Source organism: Columba livia, chromosome 6, assembly GCF_036013475.1.
Source record: "Columba livia isolate bColLiv1 breed racing homer chromosome 6, bColLiv1.pat.W.v2, whole genome shotgun sequence".
NCBI lineage: Eukaryota > Metazoa > Chordata > Aves > Columbiformes > Columbidae > Columba > Columba livia.
In genome coordinates, this window is record NC_088607.1 from 8596427 (window position 1) to 8618388 (window position 21962).

The 21962-nt window shown below is 35.6% G+C and overlaps 1 protein-coding gene across 7 annotated transcripts in view; it reads right to left on the bottom strand.

The window, feature by feature from the left end:
• The window catches only part of ATRNL1 (attractin like 1), a 488569-nt gene that overhangs the window by 382329 nt on the left and 84278 nt on the right, over positions 1–21962 (bottom strand). For all 7 annotated transcript variants that reach the window (XR_010473420.1, XR_010473421.1, XM_005508196.3 and 4 more), the window contains exons 11-15: positions 14295–14379; positions 12180–12388; positions 9842–9960; positions 4603–4735; positions 3126–3307 (exon numbers count right to left, since the gene is read on the bottom strand). Coding sequence is in view for 5 of the 7 variants with exons in the window: in XM_005508196.3 (XP_005508253.2) it covers positions 3126–3307; positions 4603–4735; positions 9842–9960; positions 12180–12388; positions 14295–14379 (728 nt within the window). In the remaining 2 variants the exon portion in view is untranslated. The remainder of the gene's footprint in view (positions 1–3125; positions 3308–4602; positions 4736–9841; positions 9961–12179; positions 12389–14294; positions 14380–21962) is intronic.

The window sequence follows — 21962 nt, forward strand, 5'->3', positions numbered from 1 at the left end:
GTACTTTTAAATGAGTATACAACATTTGAATATTAGCAGGAACAGTTAATTAACCTCATACTGCTGTTGTTTTATCTACTTTGCAAAAAAAAAACAAAAAACAAAAAAAAAAAAAAACCTCCCATCTTCTCTTTCACAATTTGCTTACTAGGCCAACCAAACAGCATATATGAAAAAGCATCAAGTGTCATTTTGCTTTAATACAAGAATCTGTAGTCTAGCCACTGTGTTTACTTTGTCATTTGCTTAAAGAATTTCATTTATTTTCAATGAAAAAGACATTAAATTATTGGTGATTAGAATACATGTACAAATTCAACATCATTTTGACTTCACACTTCAAAGGTCTTCTTTTTGTCCCTTACTTTAGTACCAAATGAACCTTCTCCTTATCTTTTCATTTCCAATTTGGTATTGGAATTAAGAGAAATTATTGATACACAATGAGGTCTGGACCAGATGTGGAGACAGTGACAGCCTCTTCCCTCTGAATCTTCCCAAAGCATCAATGTTTTTTATTATCCTAAACCTGATGAAGAAATGGTCCTGATTTTGTACCAGAACAGGGACTTAGTGTATTAGAATACAACTTACAAAGTCCCACATTGTTTCTATGAACACTAAAGAATTCCTAAGTCCTTCCAGGTTGCAGTATTTACCAATACTATTTTAGCAGTTTGTAAAATACACAACAGTTGGCAGAGTTGTTTTCCTTTTCTCAGTACAAGAACATCAAACAAAGCAGATAACACCAGACCTATAGTCTCATTTCCAAATGTTGCTCTGACACATTCACTAACCCTGAAAATCTTTGTTTCACATTGGCAGAAGAATTTAAAGCCGTTGATAGTAAGTACACAAGTCAAATCTCCACCATAAATAATACAGACTGAAGGCATAGCGTTCACCTTACAGTTGCTCTGACTACATTGTGAACTCCACATCACCACCTGTTAGGAAAACAACTAAAATGAAATACCTCAAATCATTATGATTGCAGTTTGAGAGGAAACAGCAGACAAGAGAAAATCAAGCCAAGTTTCAGGGAGCCTCTGTCATTCATTCAGGCCGCCTCATACAGAGTTACTGGAACTGGACTGACACATATGAGTTTAAACCAATTTATTTTTCTAAATGCCAGTGAAAACCATCATAAGTCATGATAGCATTTCATTAGAGATTCTGAAAACTAAATGATCATTTAACCCAAAATATACTTTTAAAGTACATACATTTGCCTATAATTGCATAAACTCTATGTGAGGTATCTCAAATTCACATCACATTGGCTCATGATGTACTTCATGTAAATAAAGACATGCTCAGCAGGATGTCACCTTGCAGAAATTCTAAGCTCTAAAATACAAGGAAAATCTAGCTTCCAAACACTTTAAAAAGCCATTTCTCACCTACCCCTCAAGCCAGTCAGGTAATATCAGTCATATCAGTACTCTATCACACACTATTAGATTTGAAGGCCTCCTGTGCAGTGTTTTAACAGGAGTTGGGAAAGAGAAAAAAAATAAAAAATAAAGAAAGAAAAGAAAAAAAAAAAAAAGCAGCAATATAAATAACTAAAGAAATCATTGCCATTTGTGATTTCGTTATTTTGGTTTCAATTACATTTTCAACATTATCTCATATCAAAGAAGGGACAGACAGAATGTGTTTCAAGGCTGCGGTAAGTACAATATCAGGGGAGAACTTCTGACACAGAAGAATTACTTTTCTCTCTCTTTTATTAGCAAATAATAGAAAATCCATGTGTTTCTAGTAAAACAATTTTGCTTTGTCCAGGTCCTATATTTACTGGGGAAAAAAAACAACCAAAGAACACTTGAGCACATAACCTATGTTTGCATCTCCTCCTTGAAATGGAACAATAAAAAGGATAACAGAATATTTTGATTCACAGGATACACCTTTAAACTCTTGCATCCAGATCTACTATAACACAAAGTCAAACCTTAACTTCCTCTTCCTTTGTAGGCATCTCAATTCATCTGCAACACAACTTTGTAGATGACACACCAGCTTGATATAGGCCTTAAATATTATTCATAATTATAATTTTCCTGTAACTGTAAAATCCTAAGCTCCTTAAAAATTAGAGGTTTTATACAAAGAAATGCTGTATGTTCTACAAACCAAAAAGCACACTTTCTAAAATGTCCTTTGCAGAAATGAACTGATTTTCTTGTAATAGAATCTTGTTCTGCTAAGGCATCCTGCCTGAGCGTATAACTATGGTGTTTGACATATTTTCAGCATACATATATTTCATATATGTGTACCAATGATGTAGGAAGCTTTCCAACAGTTTAAACAAAGTAATAATCATTTGAATATTTGACTGCTAAAAAAATGAACATGACTACCCATGGAAAGGTAATTAATCTCCAACTTCCCTTCTCCTGTCCCACAGTTAAGAAATTAAGATGGATCACTTTCCTAAGGAATATTCTGATGGCAGGTTCCTGTATTTGCCAGAGGCATGTAAGAATTTTCAGCCCTCTCCTATCATTATCACAGAAAGCTAATTAGCTCCTGGCTCATTCCGGTGATGCTCTACAGGGAATTTCTACATGCTTCACATACTAGTGCAGTTTCTCTGTGACCCTTTGATCCCATATACCAGTTATATGGGGTTTTCTGGGGAAGTATCCACCTTATTACCGCTCCGTCATTGACTGCTGCAGCCCAGCTATTCACCACCCAAAACCAACCCTGTGAGCAGTTTTATGCAGACTGATGTAAAAGTCAGGATGTTTTCTGTTACAGTGAAAATTATTTTGTCTTGTTTTGATTCCTTCTGTCACAGCATATTGAAAAGGGCTGGGATTTCCCAGGTGACTGTTCCAATCATTCTCTCAAGTCACATCTTGAAAATAAACAGGAACCTGTAACAGTTAAATCTGGTAAGAAGAAACACCTGGTAACTGCTGTGTCATTAGCTTCAAACAAGAGACTTCCTTACCATCCTGCACACCACTTACATCAGTCTTTAGCACCATGCTACATTTCTTTGAAGGCATAATCTTTCCTCTCTTTGGGCAAATCCCTGAAATAGATTTCTCAAAGCAAATTTAGTTCACATAAGCATCAATTACTGTTACTCAAGTTACCTGAAGTGTATACTTCTGTATTTCATCCAGAACAAATTCCACTTCTTTTGAGGTTGTTAATGAGGCAAGATTCCCACTTAAATTGTAGCAATACAGTTTGGCATTGTCATAGCTTTCACGACTAGAATTTATGCGGAGGCAGGCATCTCCAATGTGACTCCATCCTTCCCCACACAGATGAGCTAGTGTAAAAAGCATATGATTAAAGCTGATTTGAAAAGAGATTTTCAAAACCTAAGGGAGTCTGAATTTTATCTTCCTGACATCATAATTCAGACTACATCCCACACTCAATTTCCCTTTTCATGTCACATAAATTCTAAAACACCAAGTAGTAACATATTGAGTAGTGTATTTTTATTAAAAGAAACTTTTAACAACTTATAAAATATTTATAAGGTATATCCTGAGTTTCAGTGAAACAATATAATTATGACATTATTTCTTCCCTGTATTCAGATTTGTGCACAACTAAATATTAAAGATTAGATTATGTATATACTCAATAGCACTTTAAACAATCACTTTACCTAACATGTTATATTCAAAATCTGAAAACAATTGTCTCAGAATTAAGAGATCACATCTTTACCCTATCTTTGCTTTATCATCCTGTCTTTGCATTTAGATTTGCTTAAGTAGGAATGCAATCAAAATGATAGGAAATTCAGATAAGATCTTAGAAAATATTTCCTCTTCAACATATTTCAGCATTACTCAGATTCAGATAACTATTAAAAGATTAATAATTCAGACCTGTTAACTGTTATAGTTAATCTTTACAAAGATAACACAAATGCAGTTTTAGGCTGTATAGAATAAATTTATTTATGTTATTTAATGAATAATTTGTGCGAAAAAACCTGGTCCTTCACCCCATCTGAACATAAAGATCAAGTGGAAAAGGTTCTGATATCTCACTGCATATATGTAGTTATGATTATGAATTACAGTACAAATATTATTTCAGAATGTTAGCGGTCACCTTCTGAAAATATTTTATATTAACATTTTAAAATTCACTGCTTTCATAGTACTACCAACATTAGACAATCAAGAAACTAGATCTTAGGCTCTATGTGCACAGGAAAAATCTAAGTATAATTGAAATATAACTTAGAAGATAATACCTCAGCTAGCAAAAGTAACAGTGTCAGTGAATATGTAACAGTCAGTAAGGGACTCGGGCTAGCAATTCAGCTCTGCTCTCACTGATCTCCCACAGGTTAGAACTCATCGCTGGCTTAGGCAGAGGTACATCCCATTATGCCTTCGCTAATAATATTACCTCTCCTAACAAGATTAAAGGCAGCATTGATATATTGAACAGTTCACAGGCACAGTCAGGTGAGGACAGTCAGCACGAGTAAAACAAACCCAGCTCTACCCATCGAACAAACATTCTTTGGCAATAACACCAGAGATTTACTCAGTTGTGAAAGCTATAAAAGCGGCATCGTGGTCCCACAGCCCTTACCAGGTAGCGCCTGGCACTCCTGCTGCCGCTGGTCCCACTGGCAGTTCAGGTGCAGCGAGCAGCTTTTGCAGCTGGTCAGTTTGTTGCAGATCTGTTCGTTCCGCACGTGACATTTGGTGTAGTTTTTAACTGACTATAAAAAACAAAATGGACAAAACACAATCTCAAATACTTATCAAAATACCCACAAACCAGAAGTCAAAACTGAAATGCAAGTGGATGCCTCCCAGAAAAATCACAGCCACCTAAAAGCTACCGTGAATTTAAGATCTTTATCTAGATTCCCTTATCAGTTGGCAGAGAGTACAAAATGCATCTTCAGAGCAGAGATCACCCCACCTGTCCTACACAACTGATTCGAGTGAGTCAAGCAGTACTTCGAAGATGTTACTTCTCTGTACATAACACAGGAAGAGTTTAAATAACTAAACTAAATCTCTGTTTCTTAGAAAGATCAAGGATATGCACCCACTAAATTATTTCACTCTATGCGGCTTAAAGTAAAATAAACAGAATACAAAAAATGGTGCAAGACAAAGACTGAAAATAACTACACATCATTGACTGAAGGTGCAAGAATACCCTCTACTTTGTTTTATCTAGATTAAATGAAAACAAATAGGAGCTCTAGACCAGTAGTCACAAAACACAAGAAGGATTTGTCAAAAATTCCAAACATGCTATTTTACAGATTTAAACTTGCATGCAACATAGCTAGTATAGAATTTACAGAACCTACAGGAAACCATTCTGTTAAAGAGTGACCAAAAAAACAGGAATGACATTATTAATTTGGTACCTGAGTATACAAGAAAAGGAGTAAACACTGAAGGTATTTTACATGGGTTTTTTTGTTGCGTTTGGGTTTTGCTTCCCCTGAAAATTGGGGTCTTCCCTTCCAAGTTAGTCTTCTTCCTCTACCACAGAGTACTTTTAATTAAGACACAATAAAACCTCATGAGGTTGTCCATACTAACTTCATTTCAAGTTAATAATTAAAACTAAGTCATCATACAAGACAGCCTTACACTCTCAGTATCACAGAATGGTGGAAGTTGGAAGGGACCTTGGGACGTCATCTTGTCCAATCCTAACAACTCTTGTCTCTCTCTAACAACAAAAGATACATTCATACATAGTAGCAAAATCAGATTGCACTTAAATAGCAAATATATAGTCTACATTCCAGTTGTGGTTGCTTTCCTTTCCGGAGTATAATAAAGCACATCTAAAGGGGCAATATGACAGTAAGTTACACAGTTGTTGGTACTGGAGTAACAGCGATGACAGGACATCAACCTACTGCAGTGAGGAGGGCAGGGCAGACAACCAGTCTCCTTTTATGTTGTTCAGATTAATTTTAAGTCCCAAAATAATGCAATTGTTAAAATGAATTTTCAATCTCGCACAGGACTAGTTTCATTCCTTCTGAAGAACACCGCTGTTTAGGGATTTGATTGTTGCCTTCATTGTATCAGATGCTCATCAGTGAGCTTATTATAAAAGGTACTCAGTATTTTTCTGGCCTACAAGAAAGGCTACTGTGAAGCAGAAAGAAGCTGAGAAGCAGTTCTACGAGGAGGCATCTACACCACAGTATGAAACAGAGCAAAAGGCAATGACAAAGTAAAAGAATGTCTATCTAGGCCAATAAATGCATACAAACAGTAAAGCACAAAAGAAAGAAATCTTTGGTACAAATCTACATTTATAGTTTCACTCAGTCATGATGCATATTCACAAAACTGCCTGAGATATGCTTTACAGTGAATTTTAGAGGACCAGTGGCCACCATCTGCTCATTTACGATACAGCATCTAATACTCACTTTTAACACTTCATGATGACATATTCAAAATCTTTGAGCATTCAGATTGTTTTTGAAAATTATATACTTTTTAGTGATATTACATATAGATTTTGATCTTCCAACAAAACCAAGATATTTGTTCTACTACTTTCTAATCATGAAGCTTGTTGTCTGCTGGTTATTTAATGTTTAAAATAAAATTCAAAGTACTAGTGACTATTCTGTAATAATGTTCTCTGCTCTATTCCCTTATTCCCAGCACTTATTTCCCTTAAATCCAATTTAAACATTGCTTGCCTGAAAATCTCATTAGTTCAATGTAGATGTGAATCCAATAGGTAATTTGTATTAACACATTATTAAGGTTATAACTTAAGCTACCAAACCCCCAAAAAATCGGAAATATGACAGCCCATCTGCTACTGAAGTTCTCTAATGCTCTAGGATATTTATAATGTTTACATACCAAAGTATGAGTAAATCATGTTATATATAAAGTTTCCCTGTTATGTCTGATTTAGATTTTTTCAATACTGATCTTGATATAGTGGTATACAGACAGACTGATGAACTGCAGTGATTTTCTGCAGAGCTACTGTAGAATGAAAATATTACAGTAGTTTATCTTGGAATTTCGGAAATTGCTATTAAATAACATACTTCTCTTCTCCTCCTCCTGGATTTTTCAAGTTAATGGTATAATCTTGTCCAGTTTGCCTAGTCTAACCATAAATAATTAATCTAATAGGTTTGCTACTATTTCTCTGAAGCTACTCCCAAATCTTTTTTTTTTTTTCCAAGCATTTGTATGGTCTTGAAAATAAAACATTCGCTCAATCAACATTTTTCAGGTAACGATTAGTACTATATTACTGCTGCATTTTAAGCCTTCAAAATACTTTCCTTAAGTAATATGGGAATAAGTTACTTTATTTGCAGACTTTTAGTGTGTGCAGCTAACATTTCTATAAACTGAAGGATTATGGGCCAACATTGTAGACAGCCAGTGGAGCATATTATTACAGCTACCCTAACTTCAGTGATTCCTTCGATTTTTCCTGTAGAGGAGTAAATCAACAGAAGAGAAGGAAGCCATTTCTTGTTAATTCCTGACACTTGCCTTTCAGGTCTGCTTTTTGGATCTGAAATTGAGTTTGGTGTGGAGCCAGGAAAGTGGAAGACTTATTTTGAAGATATAAAGAATCAAAACCATTGGGATCAACTAAAACCAGACTACAGAAGTATCCCACTTACTTAAGTTTTTATAGGATATAAAGAAGACAGCTCACTAGTGCTGAAATGAGCCAGACCTCCAAAACTATCTGGCTCTGCAAGCCTGTGCTTGCAATTGCATCAGATATGAATACGATATATACCTTGATGATCCATGAGTCTGCAGAGCAGGGGAAAACAGTGTCCTGTTAATTGCTGACTCACATCAGCCGGTGAGCATGGGCAGGTGTATGTGCATCATCAGTGCATTAGTACTACTTATGAAGTACATCTGTCCAAGCAGAGTTATTTCAGGGATATTTCCACAGTTTACAGCCCTTCCAAATGGCAGAGCAGCCACTGCTTTGCAAATAGCTGTGACCACGAGGCCAATGCCAAACTGATTGCCAAAATATCTTTAGTATGCTGGCCAGTTTCCATGATGTGAAAGCAACAGATTCTAAAACATTACTGTCTGTCTCATCCGGATGTTCTATGATCTAAGTAACAGATCAAGGTCTTTGCACAACTGCAAAAATGGGGCTTTCTCCTTGTGATGTTTCTAAATCTACAGCTTGTTATCCCGTATCACCATCACAGTACTGTCACAACGTTTTCATTTTGTGGGCCTAGTCCAGAAGCAGCAGTCTATGAAAACGGATAATCAGCCTGATCCATTCCATTTCTCCACATGGTGCCATTCTGTTGATGCTATTTTGGTAGGTTTATGTCGATAGCTGCAAAATTCTGTCTACATCATCCCCCAGCCAACACACTCATTTTGCAATAGGCACCTTTAGCTTATGATAATAACTCTTTTCAGAAATCTTTTCTATTAATTTTCACTATCCCGTTCTTTAGTAACTGCACTAACAGTCTTTGCTATCCACTTCAAACCCTGAACAAAAGACAGGCAATGATATAGAGACAACTGGCACATCAGTTGCTAATTATGTCAATAATCCTGGCCATGAAAGGTTGTCAAAGAAGAATACTGAACAGAGAACCTTCTGCTAAAATACCCAATGTTCCACATTTACTAGGAATGAGGATGGTCTGCTCCTTAGCAACTGTTCCTTGCTCAAGAGCTGAAAACCACAGTCAGAAAATTGGCACCTAATATAGTGCAATGTGTTAGGAAAGGAAGAGCCCCTGAAGATCACAAAGGAAACTAACTATTAGTGCCTGGAATGTGAAATTCCTCTGAGAGACTTATAACGTGGCTGCTGATGAAATTGTGTCTGCATTGCTTTTATTAGTAGTGACTAGCTACAAATGCCAGTGATTAGAGCTGGCTGTGCTCACTCTGAACAGGCAAATTTTGAGTTAAGAGTCAATTCAACTCACACCTTAATTTGTCTGGAGAACAAGATCGATTTGCATCAGGTTCAAACCAGAGAGCAAGCTACTTTTACTAATGGAAGAGTGTAAAGAAAGGATTTTAAACTCAAGTACAGCCAGTTGTCTGTGGCTAGCTGAAAAATATAAGGAGACAAAATTTATAAAGCTCAAATACTATTATAAGCTTGTCAAAAATCAAATTAAAAAGCAAGAGATGCAGCAGCTGGTAGACAACAATGTAAAATAAAAGCAACATTAAAAATAGAAAAAAACAAGCTTGTATGAATCAATATGTTCTTATTCCTTGTAATTACAAAGATCAGTACAATCTTACCAAATCATCACAAGCCAGTTAATCTCATGGTGATAGAGGCTCATATTCCTTTAATAAGATGACAAGTAACTCTGCGACTTAAAGCAAACATTTCTATGATGATCAATGATCAGAATACCAAGACAAATGAGACTAATGTGGCCTTGTTTGAAAGGGGAAAAAAAACAAACAGCCACCCTTACCCTTCAAGAGATGGTTTCTGCCTGCATTCTGTACACAGTACATGCACAAAATCCAAGTTGATAATGACTCTGGGACATTCCAAATGTCATTAATTAGGACAAAACAATATTTGTCCCAAGAGACAGAAAGTAGGCTAACGCAATCCTGAACAATACTTTTTTTCTTCCCTGGAACAGATAGCTTTGCTGCAGCCTTCTGCAACATTTTTCCTGCAAAAGCCAGGAAAACATGCTTATGTTTCTCTTCAAAACAATCTACTATTAGTCCACTGTTCCCCTTTCATTTTCTACGTCAGGCCTCTGCTTTAGCTAGAAAAGAAAGAGCATTAATAACATGATCATAGATTTGCAGAGACTCACCATGCTACAGTTGCTATTTGCTGAAATGCACTTCTTGTCATCGCACCACTGGCAGCCGTTTGTGTTGGCAGTGCAGCTCGCACAGTCCGCGTATCGGTAACATCTGTCATCTGCAGCCGCTGTAACACACGTGAAAGTCAAAGAGAAACATCACACAGAAGGAGAATAATGCCACATTTTAAACACTTGCTTCGAGTATTTTCAGATACATCCTTTTATTGGTCTCTAGCCATTAAGAAAGGTTTAAGTTACTGTAGGAAATCAATTTTATTCAGTTAATAAGATTTACTCCCTTAGTAACAACTATATTTGAAGGTTCATAAGTCTCATATCAACTAAAGGAGCATTCACTGATTTGCGGCATACAAGCTTTCTTAGCATACCACGTAAGAGCATTGGAAAGTTTCTTAAACTATTCATTCTTCACTCGTTAAACACAGATTTTTTTAATTCTTTTTTTATTCAACTACATTTACCATCGCCTTCTTGCATAGCAATAAATCTGCACCTGAAGAAAGCCTGAAATGGATATTAGCAACACACAAACATTTTAAGTCTTTATAACTCAAGTTATAAACTTCAGAAGGACTGTTAAGTTACAGTTCTGCTCTTTCTCTTGCCAGGGAAGCCTTACTATCCAAAAACTGATCTTTTCAAAACCCACTAAAATTTCTGCTTATCCTTTAATATTGACTCTTGGTGTTTTCTCAGATGATACCCTTAACCATATAACAATTGAGTGGTAAAAAAGAATATATGAAACACTGGGTTTTGGCAGAATACTACCACCTGAAACTGGAAGGATTCCACAACAGCAAAGTGGCACCATCCATACAGCTTCTTCAGAACTGGAATTCTGCACACCTCATCTCTTTTAGGTTTAGTAGTTTATTCCCGCTGCAGCAGCTGTACTTCAGAAACTGCTCTTTTTGATTTTCCTTCAGCCTGTCTGTGCTTTGTTTTGTTTAGTTTTTTAAACAGCTGCTGATACGATCAGTTTTTGCAGGATCCACTTTCATCTGTATTACCTTTGAATTTAGTGTCTCAAGATTTTTCTTTTTATAAAGAGCTGAAACTTTCTATACTCTAGATCTCTAAACGTTATGAAACTGTACAAAAGCAGTTCTTCAGAAAGTTACCTAGGTAACATTTTTGTTATATAATGCACCTTTTCTCCAAGTTTGGAACTTTATATCCAGTTCAGAAACTAATAAAAGCTAACAGATAAACAAACTGGTCTTGAAGCATTGAATAATAGCAGAGCTAATAATTTTTTAACAAACATTCAAAGCAGACTGGCAGGTTAATCATATTGTAGTTCATACATGTAGCACACAGCCAAAGTTTGGTTAGGAATTTTATACTGTGCTACAAGGAAAGGAGCACAGAAAAAATACCAGTTGTATGTAGCAGGGACACATACTCTGTTCATACTCTGAAGGATAGGAACACCACTTTCACAAGCAATTTATTTGTGACAAGCCAAAATACTTAGGAATAGGGTGCAACAGTTATTCATAGCACTAAATTGCTGTTTCAAACAATATATTTATCACAATGCTGCACAGAAATTCACATGACAAACTTGAACCCATTTTGACAAACTGCAAAGGGCTCGTTTGCCTCTAGTTTGTTGCCAGCTGTTTCCAGCTATTTTCTACTACACAAATACTTCTGTTCGATAGGTAATCGACCGAAAGTAGGAATGCTTTCCCTCTCAGATACTGGTACATACAGACATGAGAGTGCCATATGCCTGTAATGCCAATAGCAATTGCAGTGCCCATCTGTGCTCTGATTGCTATTATGCTTTCTTGGAATCAGAAAAATGCAAAGGCTTATATATATATGTGTGTGTGTGTATACATACATACATATATATATATATATATATATATATATACACACACACTGACATCCTGAAACAGGAGAAGGTGGAGAAATAGAAAAACTAACTCAGTTACAATATTTCAAAGATCAACCTTTTATAAATGCTTCAAACACACTAAGCCAAATCCAATCTAAAGTCCCTTTATGCTTTAGCTCCCCAGGGAAATAAAATCTTCTCTTTGAAACCTCCTATGTCTTGTTTCCCTTAGGACCTTAAACTCACGCTCTTCTTTTCCCATTTCCCTGTATTTAAAACAAAAAAAAAAATCCAGAATTGAATGACTTAAAAGATTGATCCATAAATCTCTTGCCTTGGGTATTCTCAGAGAGGAACAGTCCAATCACTAGTTCCACCTGGTTCTTTTTCTGTGGGGCATTTTGGTTTTTCCCTCTACTATCTCCTACCTCATGTTGCAAATTTGACACTGTAAGACTAGAATTCACTTACCTGTTTTCTTAGGACATTTTGCTCTAAGGATGTTATTAGCATGGCCAGATTCCCAGGATTCGCAGTGTTTCTTGTTCCACAAACACCTTATCCCTGGACGAGCATTTTTACACAGCTCTTCATCTCTGAATGCTTCACAGTTTGGAGGCTTATATACAAGGATGTCATTCAAAAGAACACTTGAAAAACCCCCAAATATATACATGGACCTAATAGAAAAATGCAAGTAAATATAACTGTTATGGTAGCTTTATATATATTTCTTTAGCTGTCTTGATATACAATAAAAAACAACACACACAATATTATAAAAAGCATTCTTCATCCCCGTCTAATAAAGACTGTCAGCGGTTCCATTATAAAGACTGTCAAATTTTTAATGTATTTCTCCATGGTAGTTTAGACTAATAAAAAAATTGCTCAAAGTGTACTGTGCTATATGTATTAGTGAGTGACATATACCAAGTGTCTGGTAAGAGCAGCTATGGAGGAAACTACTCATTTTTGTAGTTAGATAATGAGAACAGAGTGAAATAATGGCTTGCAGGAAAGGAAAACATTTTTCTTCAAGAGGATTTCAAAGACAGCCAGCAATAATTGGCACATGGATATTTCTCTCTGTAACATTTACAGTGCAGAAGCTGGTAACATGAGAACTGGAAGACGAGATTTGAGACTGTACCCTTCCTATTTAAATTTAAGATTAGTCTTAGTTAAAAGATAATAAGAAAGACTCAGTTGTGTCATATACTCTTAAGACAGAATTCATCATACAGTTACCAACGGCAGAAATCTTTGGAGAGTATCTCATATTACACTTTTTTGTACATATAACTCTACTAAAAATAGAATTGAGTTCAGGAAGAAAAAAAACCCACACACACACAAACCACACCACAAACAACACATGGGCTTTTTTACCTTGAATCTAATTCATTGGAAATGACAGTTCTCAAAGTATCAGACATAGCTTAGATGTCTTAAAACAACACAAATCAGAATGAAAAACTACCAGTTGCTGAATTCGTTAATTCCGAACAATCTTCTCTCAACGCAGTAACCTGTTCATTGGATAATTACAAGTGCTCTGTGTCCAGAGCTATAACTTACTACTATTTTAAAATCTGTCCAACTCTTATTTGTAGTATTACTTACCACCACCATAACTTCTGACCTAAGCAATATCCACATATAGAGGATCTGCAAGTTGCCCACATTTACTTAATGAATTTATTAGGGTGATGAATAACATAGAAGAGAAAAGATCAGTAGTACACATTAAGACAGTCACCTATCATACTGCAACTGTCAGACATTAGGCCACTTGGCAACCAGCAGTAGTAAAAGTCAGGCAAGTAAACAGTAAAAATTTCTTTAAACCTGACTACAGTTTTCTACAGCTTTTCCACCAAAAGGAGAGATTTGTCCTACAATTTTATCTTTGGGAGTTGGGGTGAGGGAAGCATCAAAGTTCAACCACCAAATCTAGCAAACTCCAGATCCACTCCATCTGCTCCTTCTAGATGATGAAGCTCTACTGAGCTCCTCTACTCAGCAAACAACATGCAAATAATGCTACATTTTCTAAAGGAGATGCAATATACTTAATATAGTCTAGATGCTGCCAGGCTTTTCTTCCTGCAAGTGGTTAACGATGATCACTGTATCAGTATCTCCAAAATCATGCTGTTTCTAATTAAATCAATATCTTTTCAAAATCTTGCTTTTTCCAAGCAAATTTTAGTTACATATTTTAATGTTATGTTTGTAGAAAAACAAGGAATTATAGCATGCTGTAAAGAGAAAAAGATTTCTCACATTTAAGTGAGGATTATAGTTGGTACTGAATTTCAAATTCAGTGTAGCTCACAATACTAAGGAAGCACCTCGGTCACACTACAAGGTTGACACAAAAAGCCATTGAACAGATTCCAGCGCACAACGAATTGATGATTAGCTGTACTGATTACCAAGCCCCTGATAAGCACTACTTTTCATGTTAACAAATTGTATCGGCTGTGTGACACTGAACCATACTTCACAAAGTTGTAATTTCTGCCGTGGTTTTCTCATTCAGAAAAACAGTCAGGAAAATGTAAAATACACTTCATTTACCCATTACTGACAACAGCAGTGTGACCAAATCTGTTGACATCTCGATGTAGATTAGGTTTTGGTAAAATCTTCCATTCATCACAAGCTGGAAGACAAAATAAAAGCATATGAAAACATTTATAAAATAATTCATAACATTTATAAAATAGTTTTATTCACATATAGGACCAATGCATGCCCAAAAATCTCACCTCTTTCTCAATTTCTGCCTTCACTATAATTGTTAACATTGTATTGTAATAAAATTCATATATTATTAAAAGACTTCATCTCTCACAATTGTTCTTTTGTTATTTCCTCTACTTAAATAGAATGGTGAAAGTACATAGAGGCCAGGGAGATTTTCTTGAAAGAGTTTCAATGGAAGACATCACAGTACTGGGGCACCAATTAATGATTATTAGGATCACAGGCTTCAGATGAAGTTTATGATCACAGGCTCCAGACAAAGGTAGGAGTAGTATTACATGTAGAAGTTGTGTATCCCCTAGCATAACACTGTTATTTGATGTCTCTAAGGTGTTTGAATTATACTAGAAATTTAGACTAAAAGCAATATCATCTAATGGACAATAAGTGATCAACAATCCTGAATTTCTATTTCAAGAAAATATTGCCATTTTAAAATATCTAAAAAGCAAGTATTTTAATGATACAACTGAACAGCAAAATCTTGCTGTTATACCCTGAAATCAAGTCCTTGCTGCTGTAAGTCATTGAACATTAAGAGAAACAGCATGTTTGGGCTCATATGCCTTTGATGGTGAAGGAAACTATTTTTTAAAACCCACACTAAACTTCCATCTGATCTTGGAAAGTGTTGCATGTTATTTGTTGTATGTTTACAAACATACATACAAATCCGTAGTGTCTCCTATACATTGAAATTTATTTAAGAAAAAGAGGGATTTAATGCCAAAGGAAAACCATAAAACCATAATAAAGGCCGGTTTTGAGATAAGAAAACCCTGAGGGCTGGAGATATAATAATTCCTTTCTTGCTGACGGTATTTGTCAAACTGGCAGGTCTTTTCAATAAAGTACAAGAAAAAAAGGGGGAAGGAAGCACGTTACAAATAGCCTTCTCTCTTATCTCCTCCCAGCCTTCTCAGTGACTACTGAACAGAGCTTTGTGCAAGAATAATACTTCTGCTCACCTTTAAATTCCTTATCTGAGTTTCTCTGTACAGATTGGTTAATACAAAATACAGATAATTAACCAACTGATTTTTGGTAAAGACTCCAATAGGCTTCAGCCCTGCCTGTCATCTTCAGAATTCTTTTAAATACTTTCAAGTACTCAAATTTCCAGACTTACTGTACAGTTTCAAGAAGAAAGTAACAAGCAGCCAACACAGTATGAATTTCAACATTGCTTATTGATACTACATTCTTGTGCGCATTGTATTAGTTGGATGAAGTCTAATAATGAAGGTAGGCTCTAAGTAGTAAAGAATAATGTACTTTTCTCTGTAAAATGTCATGCACTCTTGAAGTATTATACAGGTAGTAAGTGGAAGATATACTGGTTGTACTTACTGTATTCTCTCTATGTACCTAGGTACCATACATAGCACATAGAAGCATATACTGCTTTTAATAGACACAGTTACTAAGCAGATGAAGGAGTGATACTGCTCATTCCAAACTAATTAGCAGAATTTTTAGTCACTGAAAAGCACAAGGAGGAATACGGGGACTTTTTGTTGTGTTAGTCAGGCTTCAACTTCAAGATCAACTTCTACTGCGTTATAAGAAAAAGATCCATAGTCCTCCCTGGTGTTGATTCAATGTGGTCACCAGATGATACAGAATTGTCTCAGAGTGAATTCACCTGCCATACAAATTATTTACATGATGAAACACACCACAAAAATGCACAGGATTTGATGTGATCCAGTTGATGGTGGCAGAGAAAAAACCCAGATGAATTTTGAATAGGGCAGCGCACTCCAGGGTCCTCCTTCCAACAGGACAGGCCTCGACACGCTGCACTTTGTGCATTCATCCATACCCTTCTCATCTACACCCAACTGGTAATATTGCATTAGTGGTATCAGAGAACATGACCAATGCATTTTATAGAAAACTTCTCAATGTTGCAACAGTAAGGAAAATTTCACAGAACGTGAACTCGGATGGGAGTTCAGGCTGTCTACAAGGGACATAAAGACACGCCCTGAGAATACGCTATGACTCAGATTACTAAAAATACAACCAGTTACAGCAATACAATGGCATTATAATAGCATATCTATGATTTTATAGAAAAATAAGGCCACATTTCTAATCAACGTAATCACATGAGTAAAATACTCCAATATAGATTTGCTTTAAAATATTTAAGATCAGATTTAACAAAATGTGACTGAAGGAAAAACAAGGGAAATATAACATCCTAGCTCTATCCTCTTAGCCCTGCAAGTCTTTTTATGAGTGACTTTTGCTTTTCAGACATACAGTTGAAGATATCATTAAAAATCTGTTTAGGAGCAAAAAGCAGTATAAAGTTTGCATTTGCCACTCACATCTGATTTTGAACAATGTATTTCTTAAACATTAGGGGAAAACTGGAGCAGACAAGTTAACACGCTCCGTTAAATTCATGTCTGAATGTAGTTAACAAAAGAGTTTTGAAAATTATACACTCTGAGTATCCAAATACATCCTATTTAAATTTTATTTATGAGAACCACACATCTACAAGCTGTTTTAATGGTGATCACTCTCTCCTTTCTTCCTGTGATTTATTAAATGTACTATAGACATCTCTATTTTCAATAACTAAAAAAGACTCAGAATGACCCTGAAAGTCTTGACAACTCACTCCCAAATCTACAAAATTTTGTAAAGAATGTAAGAGAACATCAACCGGCTGAAAACATTCCATTGCAGAAAACACTAAACTCAGATGAAAAACTGCAAGCATTGAACCAAAGAGAAGCTGATTTATACCTCCTCTTCACTTTCCTCCCCCTCTCTGCAATGCCCAATACTGCACTCAAGACTGAACAGAAGCACCACGTCCACTCAGAACTTGCAGGTGGAACCTCTCAAAGTGATAGTCTCACCATTTCCTTTAAAGAATGAAAGGGTTCATGCTTCCAAAATATGATAAAAGGAAAATAATGCTTATTTTATATAGTTTAATAGCAGTTACAGTAACAATCCAAGATGCAGGAGAAACAGGTTTATTTCCTACCCTATGGGATTTAAACCTACAGCTGTCACCTCTAAGGAAAACGCCCTGACTGTTCAAGCCAGGTAACTCTCCACTACTCCAAGTTAATGTTGTTCCCCTGAACAGAGGGGGAAAAACAAAATAGCAATAGGGAGCAAAAGTCGTTAGGACACACTCTCAAAACAGACCAACCACTGTTCAATACTTCCAGGATCACATTTGTAATTCTGCACTGGCAGGAAGGCCTAGTGACAAACTCTTACTACATTTGGAGCTAAACTTTAAGAAAAGATATATGGGACTGCATACTTTAGAACTGAGAAATAATTTTGTAAGGTAAACATAAAGTATTTTAATTTATTTGAAATGGCAATGTATCGATTTCTGCTCACACACACTCTCTTTAACACCCACAGCCTTACGTACTACGTAGAATCCAGTGTCACATTATACTTGTATGTTCTCTATACATATCCCTAATAACTACTCAGTTTTATTCTGGTAAAAGAAGAAACGCTGGTTCACAAAGTACAGACACATATACTTCTGTCCGGCTCTCTTTTTTCTGTGACTCTGGACAACTAAACACCATAATCAACTAAAATACCAAGAAAGTTAGGTACAACCAAAAACTTATTTTCCAATTCAATCCACACTGCATAAAGATTTTTCTTTATTCAGATAATAAAAATCTCATCCTCATGAAAACATAAAGGAAAACTGCTTTAAATAGCATGAAGTTAAGCTATAGATCTAACATCTATAGCAGTGTCTATATACATAGTGATTCCCTAAGCAATATTAAAAAAACCAACCTTGGGCTTTACTAGTAAATGGAGCAATTAGTGCCTTGTGTTATTATGGTTTTGCTCTTCTGATAGTACAGTGATATGGAGGTAATTGCTACTACAGACTGAATCAGAATTACATTTATGACTTAAGTGCTCAGAAATGCATAAAACTTTATCTATCACAGCCACTGCTTTACATTTTCTTTGTGATAGCAGATTGATAATCCATTTGTTGCTCCAGAAGGAGGGAGAATTGTAAAAAATAGATGGTTTTGCAGTGAAAAAGAACAAATCTTGACATTTAAACTTATTCATTTTGTTGGTGACAAAGACTAGAGTTGAAACAACTTATTTTACAAGCAATTTATGAGTAACCAATTTATTTTATTACAAAATACAAGCAATATGTTTGATTACAAGCAAAACAAAAGTTTTGTCTCATAAGATAATCTTGAAGTTTTTTTTCCAAACAGGGAAGTTTTTAAGCTTTGTTTGAATACCCTAGAAGAGACTTAACATTTCACATTCAATATTGTCTTTCGTAAGCAATTCAATTTGTATATTAATTAATCCATATTAATAATAAGACCTGTTACTGTCTGGGTTTCAATTTATAAAAAGAAATATTACAAACTATATCATTATCTTAAATGTGTGAGTTACTACACTTCTTCCAGAGATACAGAAAATGGTGAAATGTAACTACCACTATGAAGCATGCAAGCAGCATTCCAATTATTTTAGATTTTTGGCTTTTATAGAGGATCCCAGTCAGTCATTCTGTGCACATTCCCAGGGTATCCAGATACCTTAGCAATTGGCACACGTGAAACAGAAGGACAGAGACCGAATACTTCATACACTGAAACTCCAGGAACTGCCTTAGGCATATATAAATATATTTACAAACATTAACATTTGGACAGAAACTAAAATCAATATCCTTATTCTTAGTAAAAGTCTTTTGTTTCTTTGTTTTTTTGAGGGGTTTTTTGTTTGGTTGGTTGGTTGGTTTTTTGTTTGTTTGTTTTTAATACTAGTCAGAGTAGTTAGATTCTCTGATTCTCCATTTTAAATGCTGATTCGGTATGTCCAATTAATCAATGTTTAGCTGCCAAGTTTGTGCCTGAATACTCAAAATACAATCTAAACCAAGGGGGGAGGGGGCATGTGGGGATCGTGGTTTCACAAAATAAAATGAAGAAAAGGTCATATTAGTGCCAAACTAATACTTCCAAAATCCATCCTAAAGTTTTACAATACAGCTCTGAAATTTTTAATCTACACTTGGGCTGAAAACAAGTTCTTTAACATGCGCACTTGCAGGCATTTGTTTATACATATATACATAAATATTTCTCTCACACTGTGTAGGCAGTGGTGAGACACGAGGCCAACAGTAACAGTAACTGACTTGTGTGATTTTGCTCCTGAAGGACAAAAAGCAAACTGAACTAATGTCAAACTTTGTACCAAGAAGAAAACATAAGCAAAACATCCATACTGATGTGTGTCACACTTCCCCTCTAGTTCTATTACATGTTTATTTAAACTAATGTCTGCAGGATCTGAGCACTTTGTAGAATTTTAAGTCAGTGGTGATAAGCAGTTATTCTATATTACAAAGTAGTGCTAAGGAACTGGAAGAACTCAGGGTACAGCTCCTAACATATAGTTCCTCAGTTACACAGCACTGACTAAGAAAAAGATAGTCTCTTATTTTGAAAGATAAATCCCTTTTAATTAATTACAATTATGTAACCAGATTTTCAGACATGCACATCCCAGTTTGTATAATATTAACTGCCATTATTTTGTATGCTGACTGTACACAAACTGTCCTTTGCGCATATATCTTCCTGATTTCCAAAGAGCCGTCACAAAGCACAAATTTGCAGAAGCACTGCATATATGTTTTTGCTATATACACCTACCCAAAATCTTTTTCTAAGTGAGAAAACTGCTACAAGTATCTTTCAAAATGCTATAATGGAAGAATTTAATAAAGCACCTAGTTTGAACAGTAACACCTGTAGCAGGCAGGATCTCACCAGCTGAGGCCCCTCAGCTTCTTTCTATGTACTGAACAGGTAACTATGGCACTTCGGTGAGCAGCAGATAAAGAAATACCACAACCAACATTGGTTAGAAAACCGCAGGTCAACTGGAGCATCTGAGCCCAATGGCAACCCTGTCCCCATTGCCAAGGTTCCTCTTCCAGCGTAATGTAAGCAGCCACAGCATGGTCAGAAAATACCTCACCTCTATGAGGACAACCATTTGTGGATCTTCAAGGAGTTACCAGAGCAACCTGGCAGCAAGTCTGGTGGTAAAACATCAGAGGTTTCTAATATATCAGAGGTTTCTAAAGCTCACTTTATGCAGCAGGTTTTTCATATGTTTACTGCTATTTAAGTAAACACACCAAACAATATGAAACTGTGAAAATTAGGGCGTCGTAATGGTTTTTATAAAATCTCCAGACCTCCAAGTCTTCAGCTTTAACACATTCAGATGCAGTAAGCTTTTCAAATAACTGAGTTGAGCTCTTGGATAACAACACTCATGTCTAACTGGCTCAAACTTAAGCATGTAGACTAGTTCAGTACCTGGACAGCAAATATCGACTCCAGAAAAAGAAGAAGAAAAAAAGCAGCTCTATCCTGTCTTGGTAAAATTAATTGCTCTCTGGAGATCCTCATCTCCCTACATTGACTAGAGAATGAGTTTGGATTACAGACTGTATCAGAAGCCAACCTCTTCAACAGCTAAACTTAACTGAGATTAAACCTCCCCAATAGTTTTTCCACATTAATATGAACAACAGTCAGTGTTTTCATGGATAATAAAAAGCTGAAGCAATCTATCCATAAAACTATGCCACATATACTAAGAGATATAATCAGAAGTACTCTATAGCCTGACTTGAACGTAAATAGTATAGGCTCTATCTCTAGGATTCAGCTGGTTTCCAGAAAGCACCCATTTTTTACAAGAAAGAGCATAACACTCCATCATTTGCAAGGTATCTAGGAAACATACTGATGGAATAATATATTTTGTCTTCCAAGCATTGTTCAAAAACTCATGATACAAGGTAAATAAAATTCTAAAATGTATCTATTCCATAATTTTCTATTTCTTAGTAAAATAAGCACTTACTATTATCTGAAAAACTATATCAGTATCTAATGTGTGCTGTGAGACTTTTTAATTCTGCAACACGAATAATAGAGAAAATTAAGTTTGTATTAAATCAATCTTCATAGATTTAATTTTTTTTAAAAGTAATTACTACATCTGTTTCTTTGGTACTTCAGCGATTTGATAAACATGGAGGATGTGACTTGCAAGAAAATACAAATACTGTACTAAAAATCATAATCAACTAGAAGAACTAAAATATTGTTCCACCTTAAGAAAACAACAGCATCAACACAGCATACAACATTTTTATGAAATAGGACAAAAAACTGTTGGTGTGTGAAAGTCAGAAAGTTACACTTAATCAGATCTTGGGACTTATACTATTGATTTTCAAGTGCACATTCTACAAGTAAATGTAGAACAATAAGTAATATTATCCTCTAAAATGAAGAGGGAGCTCTGTTTCATTAAAAATTAAAACCAGATGTAAACTGAAATGAGAATAAAATCAATCGCTCACACCACCAGATGCCTACGAGCAGCTACAGA